Source organism: Trifolium pratense, linkage group LG3 (assembly GCF_020283565.1).
Source record: "Trifolium pratense cultivar HEN17-A07 linkage group LG3, ARS_RC_1.1, whole genome shotgun sequence".
Classification (NCBI taxonomy): domain Eukaryota; kingdom Viridiplantae; phylum Streptophyta; class Magnoliopsida; order Fabales; family Fabaceae; genus Trifolium; species Trifolium pratense.
In genome coordinates, this window is record NC_060061.1 from 48,268,975 (window position 1) to 48,295,574 (window position 26,600).

The 26,600-nt window shown below is 30.9% G+C and overlaps 4 protein-coding genes across 5 annotated transcripts; 2 read left to right on the forward strand and 2 right to left on the reverse strand.

Moving 5' to 3' along the window:
• Window positions 1–327: 327 nt before the first annotated feature.
• Window positions 328–2,351, reverse strand: LOC123918321. 2 transcript variants are annotated; one of them, XM_045970328.1, is made up of 2 exons: window positions 1,841–2,342; window positions 328–1,792 (listed from the first exon to the last, which is right to left on the reverse strand). In XM_045970328.1, exons 1-2 carry the CDS (start codon window positions 1,888–1,890, stop codon window positions 571–573), a joined length of 1,272 nt encoding a protein of 423 aa, XP_045826284.1. In that variant the 5' UTR covers window positions 1,891–2,342; the 3' UTR covers window positions 328–570. The 2 variants fall into 2 exon arrangements, with proteins under 2 accessions (XP_045826284.1, XP_045826285.1); XM_045970329.1 differs by having other exon boundaries at window positions 328–2,351.
• Window positions 2,352–3,185: 834 nt separating this feature from the next.
• Window positions 3,186–6,390, reverse strand: LOC123916921. The gene is made up of 4 exons (XM_045968510.1): window positions 6,113–6,390; window positions 5,721–5,854; window positions 4,313–4,417; window positions 3,186–3,991 (listed from the first exon to the last, which is right to left on the reverse strand). Exons 1-4 carry the CDS (start codon window positions 6,170–6,172, stop codon window positions 3,544–3,546), a joined length of 747 nt encoding a protein of 248 aa, XP_045824466.1. The 5' UTR covers window positions 6,173–6,390; the 3' UTR covers window positions 3,186–3,543.
• A 2,483-nt stretch (window positions 6,391–8,873) lies between these two features.
• Window positions 8,874–10,158, forward strand: LOC123915286 (putative F-box/LRR-repeat protein 23). The gene is made up of 2 exons (XM_045966422.1): window positions 8,874–9,223; window positions 9,690–10,158. Exons 1-2 carry the CDS (start codon window positions 8,874–8,876, stop codon window positions 10,156–10,158), a joined length of 819 nt encoding a protein of 272 aa, XP_045822378.1.
• Window positions 10,159–23,145: 12,987 nt separating this feature from the next.
• Window positions 23,146–23,529, forward strand: LOC123915287 (egg cell-secreted protein 1.1-like). Its single transcript, XM_045966423.1, has one exon. The coding sequence runs from the start codon at window positions 23,146–23,148 to the stop codon at window positions 23,527–23,529; it is 384 nt and encodes a 127-aa protein (XP_045822379.1).
• The last annotated feature ends 3,071 nt before the right edge of the window (window positions 23,530–26,600 follow it).

Genomic DNA, 26,600 nt, shown 5'->3' on the forward strand with positions numbered 1-26,600 from the left:
ATTTGATAAATTGGTTAATAATAATAATAATAATAATCCTGTATTCGAATCTAGCCTGGAAAATTTTCAAAATTTTGACGGAGAGGTTTGTCGCGCATTGTAGTTCTAGGCAGGTTAGAGTTTATGGGAATATCTGGTTTGAGGGAGAGGTTTGTGGCGCATTTTAGTGTGTTCTAATATAATTTTTGAAAAGTAGGTAAGATTTTTGAAGCTACATACAATCTAGCCTCAATATATGCAAATGATGAATGTACTTCATTTCTTTAAAACAATAGCTAAAATCTTGCAATTTACTTCAACACAATGATTTGCTATTGCTATCATTACTAAACACTCAATGAATTACTAATTTTTAGTACATAGAACATATAAACATCTCAAAATGGTCCTTAATTTCAATGCCAAAGGAAACATACAATAGTATTCCAATGAACACACTACAAAAAAAAAATATAAATATAAATATTTAAAAAGAAACTTTGGTACCTGATCAGAATGAAGTAAACTTTCATGTCTGTCTTGTTATAACAAAAATATTGTCATGTGGCTGCTAAATTAAGAGATAATTAATTAGAAGAATGCTCGACTACCGTAAAACACGCGTGATCCGTCGTTTTTCTTCTTATCATTCTCTAATTTGCTGTTAGGATTTTGAATAACATCTTGATTTTGATTATCATGGTTGTGATCAAGGTCCATTGGTAGTTTCATTTTCGCCAAAGACTCAGTGAATTGTTGCATACTTCTCATATACATGTCAACTATTTGCTGCTGCATAGAAGATTGTTCGGCCTCCATATCGATGTTCCTAGGCGGAACTGAAAAAACTTGTCCAAATTTTGCAGCTTCTATATTCCTACCGTTATCCGTTACCTTTTCCTTGCTCGAAAACATTGAAGTTGGAGTATCAGGACCAACACAAGAATTTTGAATATTATGTTCAATCGAGACTAACGCATTGAAAGAACTCGACGAGTCATGCCTCAAATTAGTCTTTTTCTTAACAGAATCATTCGAGTTTCGATCATCGCTTAAGCTTGTACTAGTAGAGCTAGGAAACCTAGAATTCTGAATGCTCTCATTTGGAGAAATAATGGATTCATGATTCTCGCCCGACGAATTCATAATCATTTCACAATCAACAACATCTTGAGGAGAAGAAGAACCACCAAGGTGTAGAAATGGCAATGATCCTACTAAATTAGGCCTCGAAACCGAACCATAAGATTCCGAATTGAAATACTCATAAACCATTTTATGATTCTCATTCACCACATTGATATCAGGAAATTCAATTCTAGAATACTCAATTGGATCAAGCAAAACAACTTCAGAAGAAATCGATGAATTAGTACTCGATTGTGGTATCGAACTCAAACTCGGATCGATTTGAAAACATGTATCTAACGAAAGTGTTAATTGAACAGTTCCAGCAGGGGAATGAAATAGATCAGTTGAAGAAAGACTATAATCTTCAGTTACTTTTCCTTTACCAAAAACTTGTGAAATTGGTACCAAAGTAAACCCTAAAAGTTGATCTTCTAAGTGATTTCTTGACCTACTAAACATCCAAATCTCACATTTTAAAACTGCATCTAATTGAATAATCTTTAACCTCAAATTTTGATTAAAAATTGGATTTTTTCCACCTTTATTGATGATTCTTGTGGAGAGGGTTTCATCAGGATTATAAGTAAGAGAGAATTTTGCATACACATCTTGATTATCATATATGCATATGTTATGAATATTCTTAGCATGATGAATATATATATCAAGAAAACCTGAGAATTCAACATCATCATCATGATCATTATAATTGTTCATCTTGTTAGAGTTTGAATTATACCTGAAGCTGCTACTCTGATGATTCTGATTGAATGAATTCATACAAAATTAACTTGTTGTAGATAGAAGAAGTTTGTAAGATGGTTGGTTAAGGAACTTGTGGTGGTGAAGTAGGTGGAAAATTGAAGGAGAAAGCATGAAAATGAATAAGGAATATTTTATTTTTAAATTAAATAATAATTAGGTGAGTTTTGCTCCTTAGATACTCGTCGGAGCATGTCTCAAGACTCATAAAGCGCTGATAGAAGTATTTACAGATTATCCACCAATAAAATTCTTACGTTGATACCAGGAGTTAAACTTGTACTATTTAACGGATGAGTCAGCTCCTTACCAACTATATCGGCCTGCTTTAGTTAAAATGAATAGGGAAGGTTATGAATTTTGATGTTGTAATTGGCTTAGTTGTATGCCACCTTGTTTTTCTTTGATTGATGCTACACTTTCTCTTGGGTGGGTAGTGATAGAAGGTTTTGTTTTGTTTTGTTTGCTTTGTTTTGCTTGACAATGTGTAGCTTTTAATTTCATTTACTTACTTGCTTCACTTATTAAGGGCATTTGGTAGTATGGGTATTGGAGGACCTACTTTGACAACATTAGTCCACTTTTCATGATGGAAACGTAGAAACAGTGTGTTTGTTTCTTATATTAACTTTTCATTTTAGCTTTTTTTTATCATATAGTGCTTAAATTAAAGGTGATATTAGGATGAGTAAATACCCAATTTTAGTTTTCCTTTTAGTTAACTTATCATATAGTGACAAATTGAATAGTTTTCTACTATTTGAATAGTGCTTAACTATGTGATTATAACAAGGGAATCCAATCAAAATACCAGACTTTTCAGTTGGGAATGTTCGCCATTAATTGCTGTTATGCTTGATTCTTAATTCTTGTTCTAGGTAAATGAATAGAGAATTAAATATGAGCCATGATGAGTACTTTGATGACCAAACTAGCTTGTACTCCAAATACTTATGGTCAAGTTGTTTCCAAATAATGTGTTTGAGATTATTTTGAAATTACTAAAACCAAAATACAATATGTTAGAGTCGGAGCTCGACTAAGAATTCCACGCTTATTTACTTTAAATGGCCAATTTCTAACCTCTTGGTTTTTGTCATAACAAGTTCACAGAGCAGACAACCAATTTAGATCTAAAACCTGATTCTTAATCAGCATAGCTTTTAGCATTACAAGCCATTTTTATCATTACAACTACCAAAGTTGTGTTTGGAAACTTATGGATTCATTATGAGTTCTTTCTGAATTACACTATTAAAGTAAAATGTTGGTGCAATTCTTAAATCTGATGTAGCATAGAAGTTTTTGAACAATTTCTTTGGTAACTCTCCACAATTGGAGTTTTCTTTATTTCATTCATCAATTTGAAATGCTTTGCTTTGAAAAAATAGCAGACATCAACATCATTGAGGTACAGGATCATCATCATCACAAGGAAATTATTTACAACTTGGAGATGCATTGACAACTTATTTAAACCCTAAATTTGTTCAATGATACAGTGAGTTAAGGATTCATCCAACTAAAGCCATTATTCTAAAACAGCTTCCCCCACATGCTTCACAGAGCACAGAAACTGTACAAGAAAAAAATATTTAAATGAGGAAAAAGAAAAAATATGTAACTTCGAGGGAAGGAGGCTTGGCTTCGGTTGACGTAATTAAATTAGAATCACTTCCTACCAAACCTAGCCAAATGCTGCTGATGTTTTGCTTCGGCTGCTTTATCAGCAGCTTCCCTTTTCAGTGCCCTCTTCGCCCGTCTCCCTGTCATACGTTTTGACTCCTCTTGCTCTTTTTTCTTTGGCTCGCGTGATGAGCTTGCTCCTGAATCCTGGAAGCTTGGTCGATGGACCGGCCGAGCTTCTTGACGCCCAGCCCTTACATAACCGTTGTCTCCCCATCTACGGTTGCCAATCCGGACACTTGCTGAACCACCATAGTAAACTTCGTCATCTAGATCATCATCGGCTTCTTCATATTGAAAATAGTAATCTTCTTCTATTTCCTCAAAATAGATATCTTCGTCAATCACACGCTCTTCAACAACAGTTAAAGGCGTGAACCACTTAGCCCGAAGTAGCAGGCAAACGCTTTCTTCCACCATGTAATCCTGAATGCTGTCATGCGTAAAAGGTCAAGCAGTTAGAATATTAAGCATGCATTTAACCTAATGCAACACTTTTTTTGGGTACAAAACCTAATGCAACATTTAACCAGATATTAATAGACCAGGTATTTCCGAAATATGATCTATGTTCAATCCATTAAAGAAAGCTTTCATGCAATAGACACGAAGAAAACCTTTTCAACAAGATGACTAGTAAGACTGAAAATATAATGGAAACACAATGGTAGCACGACTTCCTTCGATTAACATTTCAACAAGCAGTAGCATGAACAGAATAAAAAATAAAGACCAAAATGTCAAGTGCCATTACCTTCCATCAAGTGTGCGATGGACAGTAAGGAACTCAAATGGAAGTTTGCACTGAGGGCATGTAACTTTCTGACTGTATGTGGCCCAGCGAAGGATGCACGTTACACTACAAAAAAATAAAGCAATACCATTAAAAACAAGTACATAACAGTTGTTTCAATATACATAAACATAACCTTTTCCAAAGCAAGGGAGATTGTAGTTTAAGCCAACTCAACAAGTATGCAACAGAACATCACTTATCTATCACACAACAATTTTATGAGATGACCTGAAGGGAAATGAAATGAGGTAATTGCATGGCTAGAGAATCTTATATATAACAGATAAGAGAATTTAATCAACAATTTTATTTGTGCTGTATTTGAATGCAAAACAATGCCTATTATTGTCAACTAAGCAACTATTTTATATGCAACGTGGAAGCAAAGAAAACGGAGAATACTCTGCACTATTAAAATTTCTACTATGTTAACCTTTACTAGCCCAAAGGATATAATATATTTAGGAAAGAAAAGTAATAATGCAAATCATATAAACCTCTTGCTTATGTCTGAAATGCGACCCTGAGCGAACTTTTTAACCAAGAAAGCAGGATTAAAAGCAATGAAAAAAATAACTAAAATATGTCCAACAAGTAACAACTCAGATCCAGATCTATCCACATTTCAGACTTATATGCTTTTCGATACCATTGACACATCGCAGGCCCAATACAAATCAATTCAACGTGATGTAGTCATAAATTCTTTATGACCCTATCGTTACCTATATTCCCCAAACATAAATTCTGTCATAAATTCTTGATGTAAGCATTTCAGTAATGAACAAATATGCCAGGTACATGTGCAAAATTCTAACAAATATCACACCAAAGCTTAGACATATTGTAAAACTATCCATGCTTTTACCTAAGACTTAAACTCTAATACTTAATCCTGAAATGAGAACAGAGACCCTCTCTAACGGTCAGACCGAATAATCATGAGTTCAATGGATGTCACCCCCATTCTTCAAAAAACAAAATTCTTCGAAATAAAATTGAATTTCAGCTCTGGACATGTATAAACTCTCGAATCACATGCACGAAAGTTTAAAAACCTAACACAATTACTACATAAGTATTGTTTCAAGCTCGAAAATGACAAAGAAACACATTTCATCTTCAGATACAAACCAGCTGGTCCTAATACATCAACATAACATCTAATGTAAAGCTTCAAGAGAAAAGACACTTCCATTTGGAAAGTAGCACTAATCCATATCCGAGAACACAAAAGTTATGACTAAAAATCTAAATCAATCCAAAAGCAATCAAAAAATAAAGAATATATGGTCAGCTAAAAAACATGAAAGCAAAATTAACAGGCCCTTAATTCCAAAATTAACAGCAAGAGATGTTTCTTTACCAATAAGCATGCTCGCAACCTTTTACAAGAGCAGTTTCTTGCAGTGCTATATTATCTAAACATATGGCACATGTTGCCCCATGATTTCCAAATCCCAAAGAGTGATTCTCTTGTTCTTCACACCCATTTTCACTCTGAAAATCAACAATATAAAAAACAATGGAATCAAAAAAATCATCAATTATAACATATATCCATTCACAAAACAAACAAAACCCTAATTTTTAGCTCAAAAAAAAAATCAACGACCCAGAACAAAAAATTTAAAACTTTGATAATAAAATCCAATTGGGTACCCTAAAAAACAATCAAAAATCAAAATTGAAACATAGAATTTGTTCATATAAAAAATGAAACATACCAATTATTAAAAAGAAGGAATGAAAAAATACCAGATCTTTGATAGAAAGATCGTGAAGATCGTGTTGGATCTCGACGAGTGAAGAAGACATAGTTGAAAAAGGTGGAAATTGCAGTAGTGCGATGTATGTGTGTGTCTGGAAACCCTAGAAAAAGGACAGAGAAAGAGGGAATATGGGAGAGATGCTGAAGAATGATTCTGAGATGCCACACAAAGGGAAAGAAAAGAAGGTTAGGGAAATAGTAAAATCATTGAATTCAAAGTGAGGACCAAATGAAAGCATTATTCTCTCTTTTTTTTTTTTGGTCCAAAGCATTATTCTTTTTTAATTAATATTAATATAGGTATTTTATTTTATTTATTATATATTTTTTGTGGTATATGATATTTTGGGCCCTATGTTATATATATATATATATATATATATATATATATATATATATATATATATATATATATATATATATATATATATATATATATATATATATAATGGTTATTTTGTGCTCGTTTATTTTAAATTTGGAATTTTTATAGATATACCTCTCATATCTAAAGACATAATACCTCTACATTTCCCATCACTTAAATTGTATAATAATTTTTTTTAAGTAGATAGGATGACAAATGTACTCATATGCGGTGGGTACTCGTAAATAATATATTTATAATATTTTTTTTACCGTAATATATTTATAATTGATAGGGGTACACATAGGGATTTTTGGTACAAGCACGGGAATTGTATGTAAAATATGAGCGTGTATGGATACAAGTATGAGTTAGTACTCATACCACCTCATACCTGCATAATACATATTTATTTATTTATTCTATTTATATTATTATATGATAATATATGTATATTAATTTTTAAAATACAATATTATTAAACTGTTACACATATTTATAAAAATATTTATTTATAACAATGCAAACATAATGTGAATATTTTACCTACTCAATTTTTAATACAATATTCAATAATTACATTTTAATTATTACTATATTATTTTCATGATTTCAAAGTAAGTTATCAACTTAGTCAAAAAAAAAAGTAAGTTATCAATATTTTTTAGGTTAAATTACACTTTTAACTCCTATATTTCGAAAACTTGTAATTTTGGCCCACCATGTTTGCAAAAGGGGATAAACATAGGGGTCAAAAATGATATTTTGAAAATCAGAGGGCTAAAATTGTAAATTTTGAAAACTTAGTCGTTTTACAATATCAATGAAACATTTAGGGCCCGTTTGAATTAGCTTATTTTTGAGTTTATGCAAAGAGCTTATGCAATTTTTATGTATTATTATAAGTTTGTCAAGATAATTTATGATAAAATAGTTTATAAAAATATAATTTTCGCTAGTGTGGACTTAGCATAAAACCTAATTTATATTGGATAAGTTGTTTGCATAAGCTCAAAAATAAGCTAATTCAAACGGACTCTTAATGCTATTTTTTCTATTATATCATTAATGAATGACAATTTTGTAAATTAACTTATAATTTATATTGTCCATACAACATTAATTATATTTTTCAATTTGTGTAATATGGTAAAAACGACGGAGTCAATAACATAGAACGGAGCAGTATTCAAACAAAGAATCCTTTTTCTCTTCTATATTCCAACTTCCAAAGTTCAGTGATAAATGTTGCAGCAATAGTGTCATAAGGTATGCATTACTCTAACTTATACTTCCAGTTCAAGCTTATACTGGCTTGGGCATTTGAACGTTTTATGCAGGTACCTCTCCCCCCCCCCCCCCCTTTGGCATCGTTGGGTCGTCTTCAATGCTCGAATTCCGACCTCCATTTTGGAACATCCTTCCATTGATCCACCAATGTGAGTTCTCTACCTCTTTTATTTCTTCAGATAAAACTTGAGTTCTGTTACGAAGAGTGGTGCCGTCTATAGGGATCACACCACCGGACAAGATCGATTCTGATCAAGGAAAGATCAGTGACGCCATATGTGGAAAAATCATAGTTTCCCTGTCATTTCTTAGAAATAAGACCAAAACTTCCATAACCACCCAAAAATCACGACCAATGGCCGGTAAAAACAATAACTATCCTGAGAACCAAGGAGAGAACAATGTGCAGCTTGGGATACCAATTGTCCACCGCAACAGCAAAACAACTTTCGTCACGGAAAGTGATGATCCCAACTACGATCCATATGTACCTGAAACTCCTTTGGACAAACCCCCCTCCATTCACCAAAACTGAAGAGGATAATCACCGGACAAGGTTGACTCTGATAAAGGCAAGATCACCCATAAGACTCGGTAAATTAATCTTTACACTTGTACGAAGACAGTTGATTTACACCAAAAACAGATAACGTAACCCGAGGGAGAGTACCTTCTCCATTACAAAAAAAATAAAAGACCCAAATCAAATTAGTAAAAATTTGTTACTACATGTAATACTTACCTGCTCAATTTTTAATAGTACAATATTTTATAACTAACATTTTAATTAGTATTTATATTTTCATGATTTCGAAGTAAGTTATCAACATTTTTCTAAAAGCAATTAAATAAAAGTCCCATTCTCTCCCTTTAATTATTACAATTTTCAAAAGGTGTGAAATGATTAACATAGAACGGAGAGCAGTATTCAAAGAAAGAATCCTTTTGCTCTTCCATATATTCCAACTTCCAAAGTTCACTGATAAATGCTGCAGCAGTAATGTTATAAATAACCATTTTATTTTATCCATCTCCCTAGTTTTTCAACTTCAAAGCTGCTGAGCATCATCATTTTCTATGCTTACATGATGATGTCGACTAGTATTACAAAGGAAGTGGAAGTTCAGTGCACCACAAAGCCAAACTGGCTTCAACTTCCAATAGATGTCACTGCTAACATACTCTTCAAGCTTGATACATTTGAAATACTCAAGAGTGCACGTAATGTGTGTTCTCTTTGGTGGAAAATTTGCAAAGATCCTGTCATGTGGCAAACCATTCACATGGACAATTTCGATATCGTCTGTTTACCACATCGTCGAATTCCTGGTTATTTGGCGAAGATTTGTCGCTATGCTGTTGAACTAAGTTGTGGTCATTTAAAAGACATTTATATTTACAGATTGGCTACGGATGATCTCCTCAAATACATTGTTGATAGGTAATATCATTTTCCTTTGTCAAAAATTTTTCATATAATTTTTTAAGCATTTATCTTATTTTGTAGGCTCTGTTTGCTAAAAAATAATTGATAGCTGATAAGCTAGCTTATAGCAAATGAACTTATAGCAAATAGCTTATATATAAGCTAACTTTTAACTTATAGCGAATAAACTAGCAGATTGAATTTATAATGTTTGGTAAAATCAGCCGTTGAATTAACATATAAGTATGAAATGACATAAAAAAATATGTTTACCAAACTATAAGCTATAAACTATAAGTTCATAAGCTACTTGAGATATCGTTTAAAAAAATAAGATATAAGTTAGTAAAATAAGCTATAAGCTCTTTTTGAAAAACGTTTACCAAACAAGTCTTTTTTATCATATGAACTTATAAGCTATAAGCTCAAAATCTGGCCTTACCAAACATAGCCTTATCCTTTGTTTCGGTCAATATTACAGGGCATGTAACTTAAGATGCATACGGCTTGTTGATTGCAATAATGTTTCAAGCCAAGTATTGATTGAACTTGGAATGAAGCTTCCATTGTTAGAGGAACTTGACATTTCAATTAGTATGTTTAGTGGATATTGCCTTCCTCAGAAATTGAAGGAATTCAATCGACTGCCATATGAAATCACTGTCACATGTAATTATGACGCGTTTGTGATTGCAAAATCGATGCCTGGATTACGTCGTCTTAATATTGGTGGACATCCTCTTGACAATGTAGGGTTGCTTGCTATTCTTGATGGATGTCCTCGTCTTGAATTTCTTGACCTTAGAGGATGTTTCAATCTTAAGTTTAGTGAAAATTTGGAGAAAAGGTGTCATGATCAGATCAAAGATTTACTACTTCCAGATGATTTATTAGATAATGGTTGTTGGTGGGAATGTTGGTTAGATTACAAATGTGAAGATTGTAGATAGAGCAGTGAAGATGAAGATTCATCTTATCATTCATGTGATTCTGAATTTTAATATAGAAGTCTCAAGTGATTGGAGAGGCATTATTATTTCTTTTCTGGGCATGTTGTATGTTTCATTTCCTTGTGAACTTTGGGATAGTAATTGGTTGTTATATTAATATATATATTATTATTCTTTGTTAGAGTTTGAACACGAGACCTCTCATTTTTTTAACTCTTAGGTCAAATCAATTGAGCTATTTAACCCACTTTGATAATAAAGTTGATGTCCAGAAAAAAATTTCTCCCACCCCTACAAATTTATTTATTTTCCAATTTTACCCATTATTGTTTTTGGTAGAATAATTTTATCCATAATTATTTGAGTTTAAAAGAAATTTGATTTATAATGACAGACAAATCTATCACTAAAAGTTAAAGATTTGTAGATGGATCTTGTTTCCACATGTACCAGAACCATTTTTTAAGGTAATCCGGTTTATTATTTCTTATTGGAACAATTTTTTTAGAATTTCCGGTATACTTATTTAAATACAAGAAATTTGACTTATAGCGACAGACAGAACTGTAACTAAAAGTCAAAAAACTGTATATAGATTTCATTGTCACTTTTACCGGAACTCTTTTTCAAAGTAATCCGGTTCAATATTTTTTACCGGAACACCTTATTTTTAAAAGTGATCAAGTTCATTATTTCAAAGTAAATTTGACTTTTTTTTATCAATAAAAAGATATTTTGACTTTTAGTGACAGCTTTGTCGGTCATTATAAGTCAAATTTCTTGTATTTAAATAAAGAGTCATGCTAAACAGTATCCCCGAGCACTTGTTAAGCATACTAAAAAGGAAATTAAATAAAGGGTCCATATTAAATGATAAAGTTAATGCTAGAAATATGACATTGTATGTTCTTAATGTATTAAATGCATAATTTTCAAAGTAATATGCTTAAGCTTAACAAGTGTTCATGGGACACTGTTTAACATTTTTTTTAAATAAAAGACCGAATGTTTTAAAGAAGATGTTACAGAAATAATAAACCGAATTACTTTGAAAATAAGTTCCGATATAGGTGAAAACGATATTTATCTACAGATTTTTGACTTTTAGTGACAGTTTTTTCTGTTGCTATAAGTTAAATTTATTTTAAATTTCAAATTTTCAAATAATAAAGAGTAAAATTATTCTAACAAAAACATAAAGGGTAAAATTGGAAAATGGATTGATTTGTAGGGCTAGATGTATAATTATAGGAGTGGAAGGAAATTTTTTGTAATGTTTATTATTGATATCTACTCATTTGTATGTGTGAGAGTCTATTAAGATCCCGTGCTGAATTTTGGACTAGCATTTTGAATTTGGTGGAAAACTTAACTTAACATTAAAAGAAAATTTCTCAACGCACCTCAACATTTCTCCCGCACTCCCTAGCGCACCTAAAAAAATTCGGAAAACACGTTCCGAACTGTTTTTTAGTGTAAAATTTACACTAAAAAAAATTCGGAAAACGTTTTCCGAATTTTTTGGGGAGTGGGGGAGAAAGTGGGTGGGTGGGTGCGTTGAGAAATTTTCCATTAAAATTGAAATTGGATTATTTGGATTTGTTGCTTATTTTGAAGGACACGATGAAGGTGATGTTTGTTTTTTTCTTTGGGGGAGGGGGGGGGGGGGGTGTGTGTGTGTGTGTGTGTGTTATGGGTTTAACGTTATTCCATAAAATTTAACGGGAGAAGATTTGTTTGACAGAAGATTTGTTTGACAGATAGAAGTATGAGTTTAATTGATATGTACTGACGGTTTAAAATAGTTTTACATCATCGTCTAATAAATAATCATCATTTTGCCATGTCATGTCAAGAAAGTGGGATAAAGTGGGGTGATGTGGCGGAAAACATGGTTGGTATTAGTTGACAATCTAAAATTATTTTACACCGTCGGTACATATCAATTAAATCCTAGAAGTATAGTTAGGAACCGAAACAAAACAATAGTTAATTATGATATCAAAATAAAATTAAAAAAATAAGTTAAGAGACCAAAAATTTAATTTAGCTTAAAATTAATAAGCAAAGAGATAGTTATTGATAAAAAGAAACAAACCACAAAAGTACTATGAGGGGATGGACGGATCTACTTGAAGGCCTAGTGTGGCCATGGCCACACCAAAATTTTGATTTTTTTTTATACATACATATGTGTATAAATTTAAATATATTTTATTTAGCTTAACTCAGTTGGTTGAGACAACATAAACTATTTAGGAGTCGGAGTTTGAATCCCTGACACTCCACTTATTCATATTTAAGGTGAAATTTCTAACCATAAGCTAATAGACAAAAAAAAAGTTAAATATGTTTTTGGTTTCTATAAATTAGTGACATTTTAAATTTAGTCTTTACTTATTTTTTTATTAAATTTTTAATCCTTAAAAAATTACCATTCACTCAATTTTTATCTCTATTGTTAAGAAAACTTGTATCGTAGATATTTTTTTAAAAAAGGTTCATTTAGAAAAGAAAAAAAACCACAAAATATTTGATTTCTTGGTCATAATTTTCATTACTTTTATCTTGAATTGTTATCATTTTAAAACGTCATATTTAAATACATATCATGTGTCAAAAAATGATAAATAAAAGAGTACAATTATTCAGTGTTATAAACTTTCATTTGCACAAGTTTAATGTTAAATATGGTGAAAAGAATATACTAAACTTTTAATATTTCCTCTGTCTCTTTTATTTTTTGCGCCAAAATTTTAGTTCTTTAAAAAAAAATCAAAGCATAGCTAATGATATGTTACACTTTGTTCCCTTATTAAAACTGAAAAATCTATTTCTTAATCTATGTGCAAAATTCTAAAATGGCCAAAAATTTAAGATGGATAAAGTATATATTTCATACTTGAATTCAACATTGTCAATTAAAACTTTTAAAACTAATAAATTTTGGCCACACCCAAAAAAAATCCTAGATCCGTCCCTGATGAGGGTGCAAAGAGTTACAAATATCGAGATAATGATCTGCATCGAATAACTTCACATCTCATAACTAAATTCAACAACAAAATATAAAACCAAAACATCATAAAATTAAAAATTAAGACATACCACCTCAAAAGCTACGCATAACAAACACATAAATCATTTCATTCAAATGAAGTATTATGCCAAAATCCATTTTGAAGATTGGCATTATCAGGTTGACCAAATGGAATTGTCTCATCCCCATTTCCATTCAACAAATTCATAACAACCCTGTTTGCATGATGTCATCATTATTCACAGAGAGATCATTCAAATCATTCATTGAAATCATTCATTGAAATATTGTTGAGCACAATTTGACCTTTAAGATATCATCTCATTCAATATATTTTCTTTCCTCAACTTTTTTAGTTGGTCTTCGGCCTTCACAACTATCTGCTTCAAGTTATCATCTTAATTCAATTTTTTCTTACTTTGCTCAAATTCAGGTTTTGTCCTGAATTTCGATACCACCTTTTGGACTTCCCAAGGGAATGATGGCCAAATCTCATATTCTGGCTCATACGGACCATAAACTATAACACATACTTCAATTTGTGATAAATCTTGTTATTCCTCCATCCCACCATGGTCGAGACTCATCATCATTGCCATTTCACCATTGCTAGATGTTGTTGCTGATTGTTGCGGGGTATTTTATATATCAAACAAAAAAGTACACAAAACACTTATGCAAATAAAACGAATAGACTTTGAAAATGAAAAAGAATTTTATATGTTCATGTCATCCACATGCTCGTCTCGACATGGAACCATTCCATAAACTTTTCTAACAAAGACATATATATCACTCCCATTTTATGCATGCATGATAAGATCAAAATAATTTCTCCTAATCTGCAATCTAACTTTACTTTTCGCATAAGTAGAACATTTCAACAACAGAACAAGTAACAAAAACAAAATCTCACAAAACATTATTTCATAATAATAACTATAATATTTCAAAATAACATAAATGAAAAATATAATAGGGTCCAATGTTTGCACAAACAATCATATATGCATACCCTGTATATAATATATAAACATATATGTTGTTCAAAAAAAAAATACAAACATATATTTATTGTACTTATAATTTAAATAAATCAAATAAAAATTAAACAAAACAGATAAATTGCTCAGAGCTATGTCTTCCATCTCTAGCTTCTCTAGGTGCAACAACAACATCAATAGATCATAGAGGAGAGTTGAATCCGGACAGATCCGACCATTGATTTGGAGTAAAAGCAACAGAACCACCAACACCACTGTTACCACTGCCACCAGCAACACTATCACTCATATCGGAATTACCATCAGAAATGAAAGTGGTAATAAAAGTACCATTATTGATGAAGCTCTGAGGTCAATTGTTATAAACAACATCAACACTAGCGTTGGACATGGTAGATGAGGGAATCAAGTTTAAACCTTGTTGTGACGTAAAGATTGTACCTCCATTACCACTCATTTGATAGTATTGTTGTAGTGATGGACGATTCGACTCTTGTGATGAATGTAAAGATATCATTAGATTCATCATAAGGGTCAAATCGTCCATCGCTGCAACAATACTATCAAATGGTTGGTAATGGAGGATCAATGTTTACCTCACAACAAGGTTTGGACTTGATTCCCTCATCTACCATGTCAAATGCTAGTGTTGATGTTGCTTCTAACAATTGGCCTCAGAGCTTCATCAATAATGGTACTCTCAGCAACACTTCCATTCCTGATGGTAATTCTGATAAGAGTAATAGTGGTGCTGGTGGTAGTGGTAACGGTGGTGCTGGTGGTTATGATACTTTGACTCCAAATCAATGGTCGGATCTGTCCAGATTCAACTCTCCTCGGTCAGCTATTGATGTTGTTGCACCTAGAGAATCTAGAGAAGGAAGACATAGCTCTGAGCAATTTATCTGTTTTGTTTCATTTTTCTTTGATTTATTTGAGTTATAAGTACAATATATATATATACATGGATGCTGATATGGTTGATTGTACATACATTGAACCATATTATATTTTTCTTTAATGTGATATTTTCTTTCCTCACTTGATTTTCTATATCCTTCACAAATGAAATTTTGAGTCATTTCATTTGTGAAGATCTAGAAAATCAAGTGCTTTTATGACATTTAATGTGTGAAATTTTGAGTTTCTAATTAATTGATTTTTTTATGGTAATATAAATAATTTAATTGATGTAGATGTTGTGAGAGGGTTGGAATACATTCAAAATTATTTTTTGATGATCAATATTTTTATTATTATTCTATATATATTCGTAAACATAAATAGATATTTATAATAGGATTTTAATTTACTGTTTTTAGACATTACTCAAACTTTATTGTCATTCCATCCATGTAAGATAGAGAAAATTAAAGTCTTTTTATGATATTTAATACATAAAATTTAGATTAAGTAAATACTTTATTTGATTATTTTTTTGGTAATATAAATAATAAAATTGATGTACCTACTGTCATAGGGTTGGAATATGTACCAAAATTCTTACTCTCTATAGATGCATGTACATAGATAATTATTTCCTATAATAGTTATAAAAAATCATTTTTCCCAATATAATAAAGATTTTTACCAAAACTAAAATAAAAACATAAATGCTTGCTTTATAACTTATAAGCTGATATATGTCTAAGAAAGACTCGTTTGGCAATAGTCATTTTCTCGCGAGTTTTTTTAGGGTTCGTTTGGTGCGCAGGATAGCATAGTAAAATGATAGGATATAAAACAGGATAAGGATATGATAGGATAACAGCAGGATAACAGTTATACTCAGTTATCATATCCTGTGTTTGGTGCACACAGGATAACAAACATGATAACTATTATATTTTGTTTTTAATACATACTTGCTCATAATAATATGATAAGATATATAACATATTTAATTGACAAAATTACTCTTGTAAAACAATTGTTATTTTTTTAAATTATTTTGTAATACTTTGAATTTTATAAATAAAAAATATAAATAAAGTAATCAAATAACTTTATATAACTTAAAATAAAAATTATGAGAAAATAATCAAGTTTAATTTTTTATATGAATCATGATGAAATAAATAACTCAATAATATATACATGTTAGATAAGCCAAATAAATATATGATATATCTCATATGTAAATAATAAAACTACTGTTGTAAAAGAATTATATTTAATTTTTTATAAAATTTAAATTAATATCCCTATTTATCAATTTTTTAATAATCATTTTACTTTAAAATATTGTAATTTTAGTAAAATTTTCATTTTTTAGAATATATAAATTACAAAATTACCCCTGTGAGAAAATCACATATATATTTAAAAATTAATTATTTTATTATTTATATTTTATTAATTTTATTTTATGTATTTTAATATATTTTATAAAATAAATCAGTAATTTTTTTTTTCTTCTTATCCTATCCTGCTGGTAACCCAACTCAAATTCAGGATAAGAATTATAACTAGAGAGACAAGATAGGATAAGCTTCAGGATTAACTTATCATATCCTGCTGTATCACCAAACACTGGATTGCAGTAGGATATGATACAGTTATCCTATCTTGTCTCTTATCCTGTGCACCAAACAGGCCCTTAAAGTTTTTTGATAAACTACTTCAAGGAACTTATAACTTAAAATTTATATCTTTTTATTTTCTTTGTATTTTTATCCTTATTATATTAATTAAAAATAAATAAATATTAATTAGATGTATAATTTTTATGTCATTTCATATTTAAAAATTAATCCAACCGCTAATTTTTTTGAACACTATAAATTCAATTAAATAACTTATAACCTATTATAAACTGTCAAGTAATTTATCAATTATCTACTATAAATTCATTCGCTATAAGTTAATTTATTAATTATCCGCTAATAAGGAATAACCAACTATTTCCTTGTCAATCAAAGGAACATAATTGAGAGCATACACACTTTCACAAAGAAAATAAATTCACACATGCTACATATACAAGCAACACAATTCAGAGCATACACACTCTCACAAATTGACTTAGTGCAAACTGCAACTACAGTCAATCTCGGATTTCCAATATATTTTCATCAATCAATTACCAATCATGGCGGTGGCTGTTGTTGGTGAAGCTTTCCTCTCTGCTTTCATTGAAGTTGTCCTTGACAGGCTCACTTCTCCTCAGGTTGTTAACTTGATTCGTGGGAAGAAATTTGATGTCAATTTGGTTTAAGGATTGAAGAATACTCTTTATGTTGTTGAAGCTGTACTTAATGATGCTGAGCAGAAAGCCAGAAACAGTTCAAAGACTCTGCTATTAACAAATGGCTTGATGACCTCAAAGATGTTGTCCATGTTGCTGATGACATTTTGGATCATATCTCTACTAAAGCTGCTACTACTTGGAACAAAAAGGAGGTGAGTACTATTAACTTAAATATAATAGGTTAATATGGTTCAATGTTTTCACAATCAACCATATACCCTATATATATAATATATAAACCTATATTTATTGTACTTATAACTTAAATAAATTAAAGAAAAATGAAACAAAACAGATAAATTGCTCAGATCTATGTCTTCCATCTCCGTATTCTTTAGGTTCAACAACAACATCAATAGATCATTGAGGAGAGTTGAATCCGGATAGATCCGACCATTGATTTGAAGTCAAAGCAGTAGAACCACCAGTATCGGCACCACTGTTACTATTACCACCAGCACCACTACCATTCCTATCAGAATTACCACTATGAATGAAAGTGATGTTGAGAGTACCATTATTGATGAAGCTTTGAGGCCAATTGTTAGAAGCAACAGCAACACTAGCATTGGACATGGTAGATGAGGGAATCAAGTTCAAATCTTGTTGTGAGGTAAACATTGTACCTCCATTACCACCCATTTGATAATATTGTTGCAGCGATGGACGATTTGGACCTTGTGATTAATCTAAAGATATGGATCCCAACAAGGGTTAGATCGTCCATCGCTGCAACAATACTATCAAATGGGTGGTAATGGAGGTACAATATTTGTCTCGCAACAAGATTTGAACTTGATTCCCTCATCTACCATGTTCAATGCTAGCGTTGTTGTTACTTCTAACAATTGGACTCAAAGCTTCGTCAATAATGGTACTCTCAGCATGCATCACTTCCATTCCTGATGGTAATTCTGATAGGAATTATAGTGGTGCTGGTGGTAGTGGTAACGGTGGTGCTGGTGTTGGTGGTTCTGCTGCTTTGACTCCAAATCAATGGTCGGATCTGTCCGGATTCAACTCTCCTCAGTTATTTATTGATGTTGTTGTTGCACCTAGAGAATCGGGAGATGGAAGACATAGCTCTGAGCAATTTATCTGTTTTGTTTCATTTTTCTTTAATTTATTTAAGTTATAAGTACAATAAATATAGGTTTATATATTATATACTGGGTATGCTGATATGGTTAATTGTGCAAATATTGGACCCTATGATATTTTTCTTTAATGTGATATTTTCTTTCCTCGTTTGATTTTCTAGATCCTTCACAAATGGAATGAAAAAAATTGTAAAATATCACATTTTTTCCATTTTATTTGTGAAAGATCTAGAAAATCAAGTGTTTTTATGACATTTAATGTGTGAAATTTTGAGTTTCTAATTAATTGATTTTTTTTATGGTAATATAAATAATATAATTGATTTAATTGATGTAGGTGCTGTGAGAGGGTTGGAATACATTCAAAATTATTTCAATTTTTCATTATTATTCTATAAACATTCCTGAATATAAATAGATATTTATAATAGGGAATTTAGATTAAGTAAATACTTTATTTGATTTTTTTTGGTAATATATAAATAATAAAATCGATGTACCTGTCAGAGGGCATGAATATGTACCAAAATGCTTACTCTCTATAGATGCATGTACATAGAAATTCTTTCATATAATATTTAAAAAACATTTTTCCTAATATAATAAAGGTTTTTACCAAAACTAAAAACATAAATGCTTGAATTTGGCAAGTGACTCTCTATAGATGTATGTACATGGAAATTATTTCATATAATATTTATTAAAAAAAAACATTTTTCCTAATATAATAAAGATTTTTACAAACTTGCAATTTTGGCCTCCGGCCAAGTCAATTCAAATGTTGTAAGTGACTCACATGACACGTCAGCATAGGTGGCAAGCCATGATGACATGGCATTTCGTCGTTATCCACGTGGCAAGATATGCTAATACATGTGGCATGTAAGTTACTTGCCATGTGTCCATTGACTTGGTCAAAATCGGTGAGGGTCATCCTTTTGTAAAATGGGATAAAGTTAAGAGGCCAAATTGCAAATTTGTTAAAATTAGGGGGTCAAAAGAGCTATTTTAAAAGTTAATGGATTAAAATCGCAAGTTTGTGAAAATTAAGGGATAAGAATATAATTTAGCCTTAATTGTATTATCTCTTGTCTTTTAAATATGAGGCATATGAGCCAATAGAAAAAATGAAGTATTTCAAATAAAAAAAGAAGAAAAAATGAAGTATTTGACTCATAATATAGATAAAATACAGCTTCTTCAAAAAAAATATAGATAAAATACATCAATTTTAGTTGATCCATATATTTTTATGTTTTGAAAAAAGCGAAGTTAACTCATATCATTTATTAAATAATTCTCAATATAAGAAATTAATATACTAATAATACAAAAATCTTTTATGAGGACATATATCATGGTCAAAATTAGATAATGATAATGAGCGTAGGAACTAGGAAGTAAAAGTATCCTTACTTGATGATAGAACCTATTTGTTTGTTTTTAAGGTTTATCTTTTGTTCTCCTCCATTGTCTTCTCTCGTCTCTATTTTTTCTAGGTTTGAAAACGGTAAGCCATATGAGTGGAGGAACCGGTGGTTACTATTTAATAAGAGTCTTTTTACTAACGTACTTCCTAAAGAACGTACTTCCTAAAATTAGATAACGTACTTAAAAAAAAACGTACTTCCTAAAGAAATGCCACTATGCAAATTATACAGGATAATGAAGTGCGTAATCGTTTTATGATCTCCATGTGAGTAGGATAAGTCACAAATATCTTGTGAATGAGTCATTTATCAGCTATTGGTGATGTATTGTAAAGATGTGTTGGACCAATAGAAGGGTCATTTATACGCTTGAACACTTCAGATGAAGTCTATGAGTTTAATTTGTATGCACTGTCAATGTAAAAAAAATTTACACATACATTCAATGATGTGTTGCCACATTATTTAATGAATGTGACACGTCATGAATTTTTAAACATATTACACGATGTGTTGGTATTGATGGACTATGAACAAATGGACTACTTATATATTTAGGCCACCGGTCCGTAACGGTTTTAAAATTGTTTTGTAACAAACTTGTAGTGTTCCTTGGTCTATACAATCCTCACAAGGATTTCATCAATAAGTGAATCATCACTTACCTTTATAGTAACATTTATATAGTTTTAAATTGATGTTACGATCCTGGATGTAGTTGTGACCGCAGTTGTTGCCACCAGTGTAGTTATTGCAGTTGTTACAATGTGTATTGCGACTGTTGTCGCGTGAAATGATAAAAAAAAATTTTGATACATTAGAAAATAAAAGAAGCAAAAATAGAAAGCAAACTAGGCTCGCGGTGAGCAACACCTGAAGCATCAGCTATCAAAACATTACTAAGCTGAGGAGGATAACTATGCCAAATCTTTAGGGAGACATCTGAGGTAGCGCCCTTCTTGGCAAGCCAATCTGCACACTCGTTGCCTTCTCTAAGAGTATGATGGAAAACAATAGTCCAATCCATGTTTTGGAATTGTCTAATTTTCTTGATGAGAGGAGCATAAGGATGAAGAGGAGAGATATCATGTTCCACCAAACCAATTGCAATCGTTGAATCTGATTCAATGATTTTTAACTTTCACAAACTATATAGACTACATACATTCTTTATTCAATGAACCTAAAAAATGTTTTATCTCTTATATTTAGAACTAGAGAGAGTACGTAAGAGAAACAAAAATATACTCATATCATATGTAATACCTTATGAAATTGGTGGTTGCCAAGTGTGATGTTGCTGCGTTTGGTTATGTTGTTGTTCCGCTGGAACATCATTTGCTATAGACCACTCACTCCAAACTTGAGAGGCTTGCATACCTAAGTGAGCTGCGTTTCTCTTTTGATTATTCCACAACCAGCTGTTTCTATTGTTCCATATCATGAATTATCTTCTGGTTTGCATGCTTTTATTACTCATGTTATTTTCTTGCTAATGATTCCTAATGTGGTTAATATTAATGTTTTTGATTTAGCTCTATATGGACAATATTTTTCAAAAATATATAATTAGTCTATCTTTTTTAAAAAGGTATTTGTATTGTTAATATAATAATTTTTGTTGAATGATTACTTTTTGGTGTTAACTTTTTAGTTCTTGAGAACCAATCATAGTTGGTCCGGTTTTTAAATTGTGTTTGCGATGCAATAATGGTTGCGGTTGACGTGATTGCGGTCATTGCAGTTGCTGCAATGCGCCATGCGACTGATGCGGCGTGAAATCTTTGAAATTTCACAAACTATATAAAATGCACCACTATGTCACTACACTATCTAATATTTATCCATCATTGCGTATTAGTTTATTCCATAAACACTAATTTGAATGTGCTTAAAATACACGGTTGAAAGATAAAAGTGTAAGATTTTTCATTTATTTGACACCAATTAGGATTTGAAGTTCATAAATTTTAATTTTTGTGAGAAAATTTTAACGAACATCGTCAAAATCGTCTAATGCGGCTTCTGATGCGGTTACGATGCAGCCGTACACGTGAATTAAAATCACATCGCAATTGCGGTGCGATGCGGATGTGGAGACTATCGCGTCAGCAATACTACGGCCGCAATTGTGAATGCAGACTGCAATTTAAAACTTTGGTGCTGGATTTGGTAAGGAAGAGTGGAAGACTACGGTTTTATCTCCCGCAACTCTGATCGGGAGGGGCTGAAACCACTTAATATCAGAACTGTCTCCGAACCAGATTAGGCAGTCCAATGAGCATGATACATGTGGAAAAAAAATGAGTAAAATGATAGTTAGTAAACAAAAAACTTCCTGATATAACATTCTGAAAATTACTTTTCTTCTGATAATATGATTTGGATATGTATATACATACATAACTATTATAATGTAACCTGACTACAAGTATATCTTATTGATTGATAAAACAAAGATGGATCACTGCATTTGGGTGGAAGGCAGAGATGGCAACAGTGATGAGTTACTTCTGCTCTTTTTCATGCTTCTTAGCAGAGACGACTCCTTACTGAAGTTTTTCATTGCAGTGAAATCAGACCAGAATTTGTTTCCTGTGTGAGACTGCCAGCCTGCCAGCATACTTACTAACTACTGTTGCCATCATAAAAAATACAAGGGTAAAATGTGTTTGGTTCTGTAATGTTAGCGAATTTGAATTTTAGTCCCTAAAAAAATTCTTTTAATTTGCCTCTATAATTTGAAATTACTTTGGTTTTAGTCTTAATGTGGTCATGTCACACAAAAATGCTGACATGGCCAAAATCTGTTATTTGAACCACTATCACGTGTTCAGAGACAGCTAATTTGGCAAATTACAGGGATGAAAACCAAAATTCGAACAAAAATTATCAAAGGGCACTGATTTGGCCATGTCACACAACGAGACGTCTGGCCGCCGCTAAACTATAGAATGGATTGTCATTTAAATTCAACCCAATTATTAATGTTCCATCTCGAGCATTGAGAATATGAACATCCTCAATCTTTCATATACACTTATGTAAACCAACCACTACACAATTATCTTTACCTTCATCTACCACATTAACCTACCGTTACTAATTATTTCCCCTACCTAGCAACTATATATATGATAAGACCCTAAACTTTTTCTACATAATGACTTCCTCTCACAATAAAGCTTTATTTCTTGTTGCTCATGTGATCATTGGATTGATCTCATCAACATCTATAGAGTCTAGGCAACTATCCAACCCTTCCAATGTGATGAGCCTTGAAGCAAGATTGAAGGTGAGTGATGAGCCTTCTAATTGTTGGGAATCACTAGTCAAGCTACAAGCATGTAGTGGTGAAATTATAACATTTTTTGTTAATGGTGAGACTTTTTTAGGCAATGGTTGTTGTCAAGCAATTAGGGTTATTGGACATGATTGTTGGCCTAATGTTGTTGCCTCACTTGGATTCACAAATGAAGAGACTGATATATTGGAAGGTTATTGTGATAAACTTGAGGATGTTCATTCACCACCACCACTAAAATAATTGTTCCATAAAGGAATAATAAGTAATATTTAACTTTGGTCTTTTATGGTTTTCAATAAAAATGTTACATTCGCAAAAAAAAAAAGTTACAATTTTGTTTACTTTTTATTTTGGTTTTGATGTAGCCTTAATTTACACTTGTCTATGAAAGTATGAAACACAATTTTTTGATATGCATTTTCCCTTAATATTATGTAGTGAAAAAGAACTTGTGTTGTATCTAAGGATAAAATGGATGGATTTAAACGGTATTTAGAGTTATTATTCAGATCGAACGCAAAAAGAAAAAAAATGTTAATAAATTATTATGCATTGATAATGATTTTTGAGAAATCATGCGTTAAAGTTTGACATAATGACCTTGGATATGGATCTTGCTAAATTTCTTTGGACCAACATTATTTATCCCCGTATGGATTTTTTACAATGCTATGTTTTTATTTTGGGTTCTTTACTTGTTTGGTTTTGTACTCCAAATTTCATTAAAAAAAATTCTTACTGAGTTTGTGCCAAGCTATTAGAATATAAAAATTAATATATAAGTAATTAGTAGTTAGAAATTCCTTAGTTTGTAATTATTAGGTAGTTTTTTTCATTTCTCACAAATTTTATACATAGAGTTCCTCATGTACTTATTCATTATTTTATTTTTATTTTTTTATAAGCAAAAATATATTATAAGAGAGTACTCAATCATTTACAATACAAAGCAAGTTATTATATGTTTTGACTTACGGCCATCAGAAAAGGAAAAGAATGACTTATGGTTATAACGACCGCTAAACCAAATCCAAGAAATAGTTTTAATGTCATCCAATAACTGAGAGGCATTCAGCAATACTCCATTAAAAACCACATTGTTTCTAAGCTTCCAAATACTTCAAGTAACGGTCAATCAAATTAAATGTCTAACATGATTACTTTTTTTTTATTTAATCAAAGTACCAAAAGATAAAAAAATGATTTCATCCTTCCAAACCTATCAATAATCTTTGTCCTATCCATCTAAAAATAGCTTCCCACGCAACTTTCACAAAATAGCAATGAAAGAAAAGATGGGAGCAATCTTCACTATTCAGAAACTAGACCACTGCCAAGATCACACGAGAAGATCGCCATTCCAAGTCAGCCTATATGCAATCGTAACATCCTGACATTCTTCTTTAGCAAAGAGATTAAGGAATAAGCCACAAAATGAAAGATAACCAACCCACTTAAACCTCCAAAACCCAATGTTCTTTCCATTACCAACACAACAGCCCGTGTTTGATTTAAAACAATTATCCTCCAACATCCTGTCAATGCCTAAGACATCATTCCACCAAATCGAATCCTTACCTCCAACCTGTAATGTTATCCCGCTTAAAATTTTATTGGGTAAATGACCATATCTAAAGCTCAACAAATCACCCCACATTTCCGTCTACTAAGAAATCTCCATTTTCATTATTATTTTTCTTTATTCACCACCAAAAAATAAAATTGAGGTAAAATTAAACTTCAAAATAAAACTTCAAGCTAACTTATTTGTTATATGAAATTAATCTTCATCTCTTTAATCTTGTACTACTTACTAATGCCATTAAGAAAAATCTCGTACTTACTAATGGTTTTTTGGCAAAATTACTTCTTTTTTTTTATCTTTTTTTTTGTAACAATTTGGTCCTTTATTTTTTTTTTGTAACATTTTGGTCATTATCTTATTTATTTATAAAAAATAAATGACCAAAGTGTTACAAATAAAAAAAGATAAAGGACCAAGATATTACAAAAAAGGGGACTAAAGTGTTACAAATAAAAAAAAAAGATTAAAGTGTTACAAATAAAAGATAAAGGACCAAAGTGTTACAAAAAAAAAAGATAAATGACCAAAGTATTACAAAAAAAATAAGATAAATGACCTGTAGTGTAATTTTGCCTACTTTTTTAATTAATCGAGATGCCCAATTGCATCGTAGGGAAGAATGGAGCCTCTCTAATCAAATTCTAACATGCATACTTCTTGATAATTTGATGGTAAATTTACCTAAAAACTAATAAGAGCAAATCACATGTGAAATAAAAGTTAGTTAAAAGTTAATTGTAGATACAAAATGTAAATTTACTTATGTAAAGTTCAAATTATCAAAAGTGATAAAGTTCATCTTTATTTTATGGTCGCATGTTGTATCTCATCATGCGTGGTTTGTATTTAAACATATATGACAAAATAAAGAATATATAATTCATTCGTTGGAGTAATTGGAGTTCAAATTCTGATTAAAATAATATCTGATCAGACTTTATTTATCTTCTGAATAAACTACGAATTATCCAAAGTTCATTTTTTTAAGAACTATAAATTAATTTAGTTATAAAATATAGGACTAATAAAATTGAATTTGTGGCTAAAAATTAATAACAAAAAAAGGATAAGTATTATCTCTTTGTTTTTTATAACCTTTTTGGGTTCCTACATGGAAAGTGGACTCTAACAATTTGAAGTTTGACTGAAATGTAAGTAAAAAATAGTAAAAAATTATTAAGAGAGTTACTCTATTTGCATTCATGAAGAGAATATGATACGGTTGAGAGGGACAAATCATCCATAATTTGACATCGCGCCCTGTTTAGTTACCCAAGCACATTCACATTGTCTTGACATTAAGCTCAATCACTTGACTACATTTTCTTCTTCATTTTGATAACTTACTCTTTATTGCCTAAATCTTTAAGATGGACTTAACCATTTAAACTCAATTATTTAATTATCTTTTCTTCTTTTTAATAATTTAATTCTTATTAATAGCTAATTATTATTCAGTCTGATCACTATTATAAGTAAGAAAATAACTTTTTAGGTTAATTAAAAAATTGATGTATCTGACTTATGTTATGGACCATATACATTATTTGTTTAATGAATGTAAAAAGTGATTTTTTGCTTATAATAGTGACCGGATGGAGTATTAGTTTCGACCAAATCTCTAAAGTGTGTTGAGACATCAATATTTGATTAAAAAGAAGACATCAAAATTAATTGCCAATTACATTTGACCAAATTATTTTGTCAATAATATTTTTATGTCAAA

Coding starts and splice junctions, on each gene's coding strand:
- LOC123915287 (XM_045966423.1), top strand. CDS start 23,146: ATGACTTCCTCTCACAATAAAGCTTTATTTCTTGTTGCTCATGTGATC.
- LOC123915286 (XM_045966422.1), top strand. CDS start 8,874: ATGTCGACTAGTATTACAAAGGAAGTGGAAGTTCAGTGCACCACAAAG. Junction 9,224..9,689: donor CTCAAATACATTGTTGATAG/GTAATATCATTT, acceptor TCAATATTACAG/GGCATGTAACTTAAGATGCA.
- LOC123916921 (XM_045968510.1), bottom strand. CDS start 6,172: ATGTCTTCTTCACTCGTCGAGATCCAACACGATCTTCACGATCTTTCT. Junction 5,855..6,112: donor ATCTTTCTATCAAAGATCTG/GTATTTTTTCAT, acceptor GTTGATTTTCAG/AGTGAAAATGGGTGTGAAGA. Junction 4,418..5,720: donor GGTTGCGAGCATGCTTATTG/GTAAAGAAACAT, acceptor ATTTTTTTGTAG/TGTAACGTGCATCCTTCGCT.
- LOC123918321 (XM_045970329.1), bottom strand. CDS start 1,890: ATGAATTCATTCAATCAGAATCATCAGAGTAGCAGCTTCAGGTATAAT.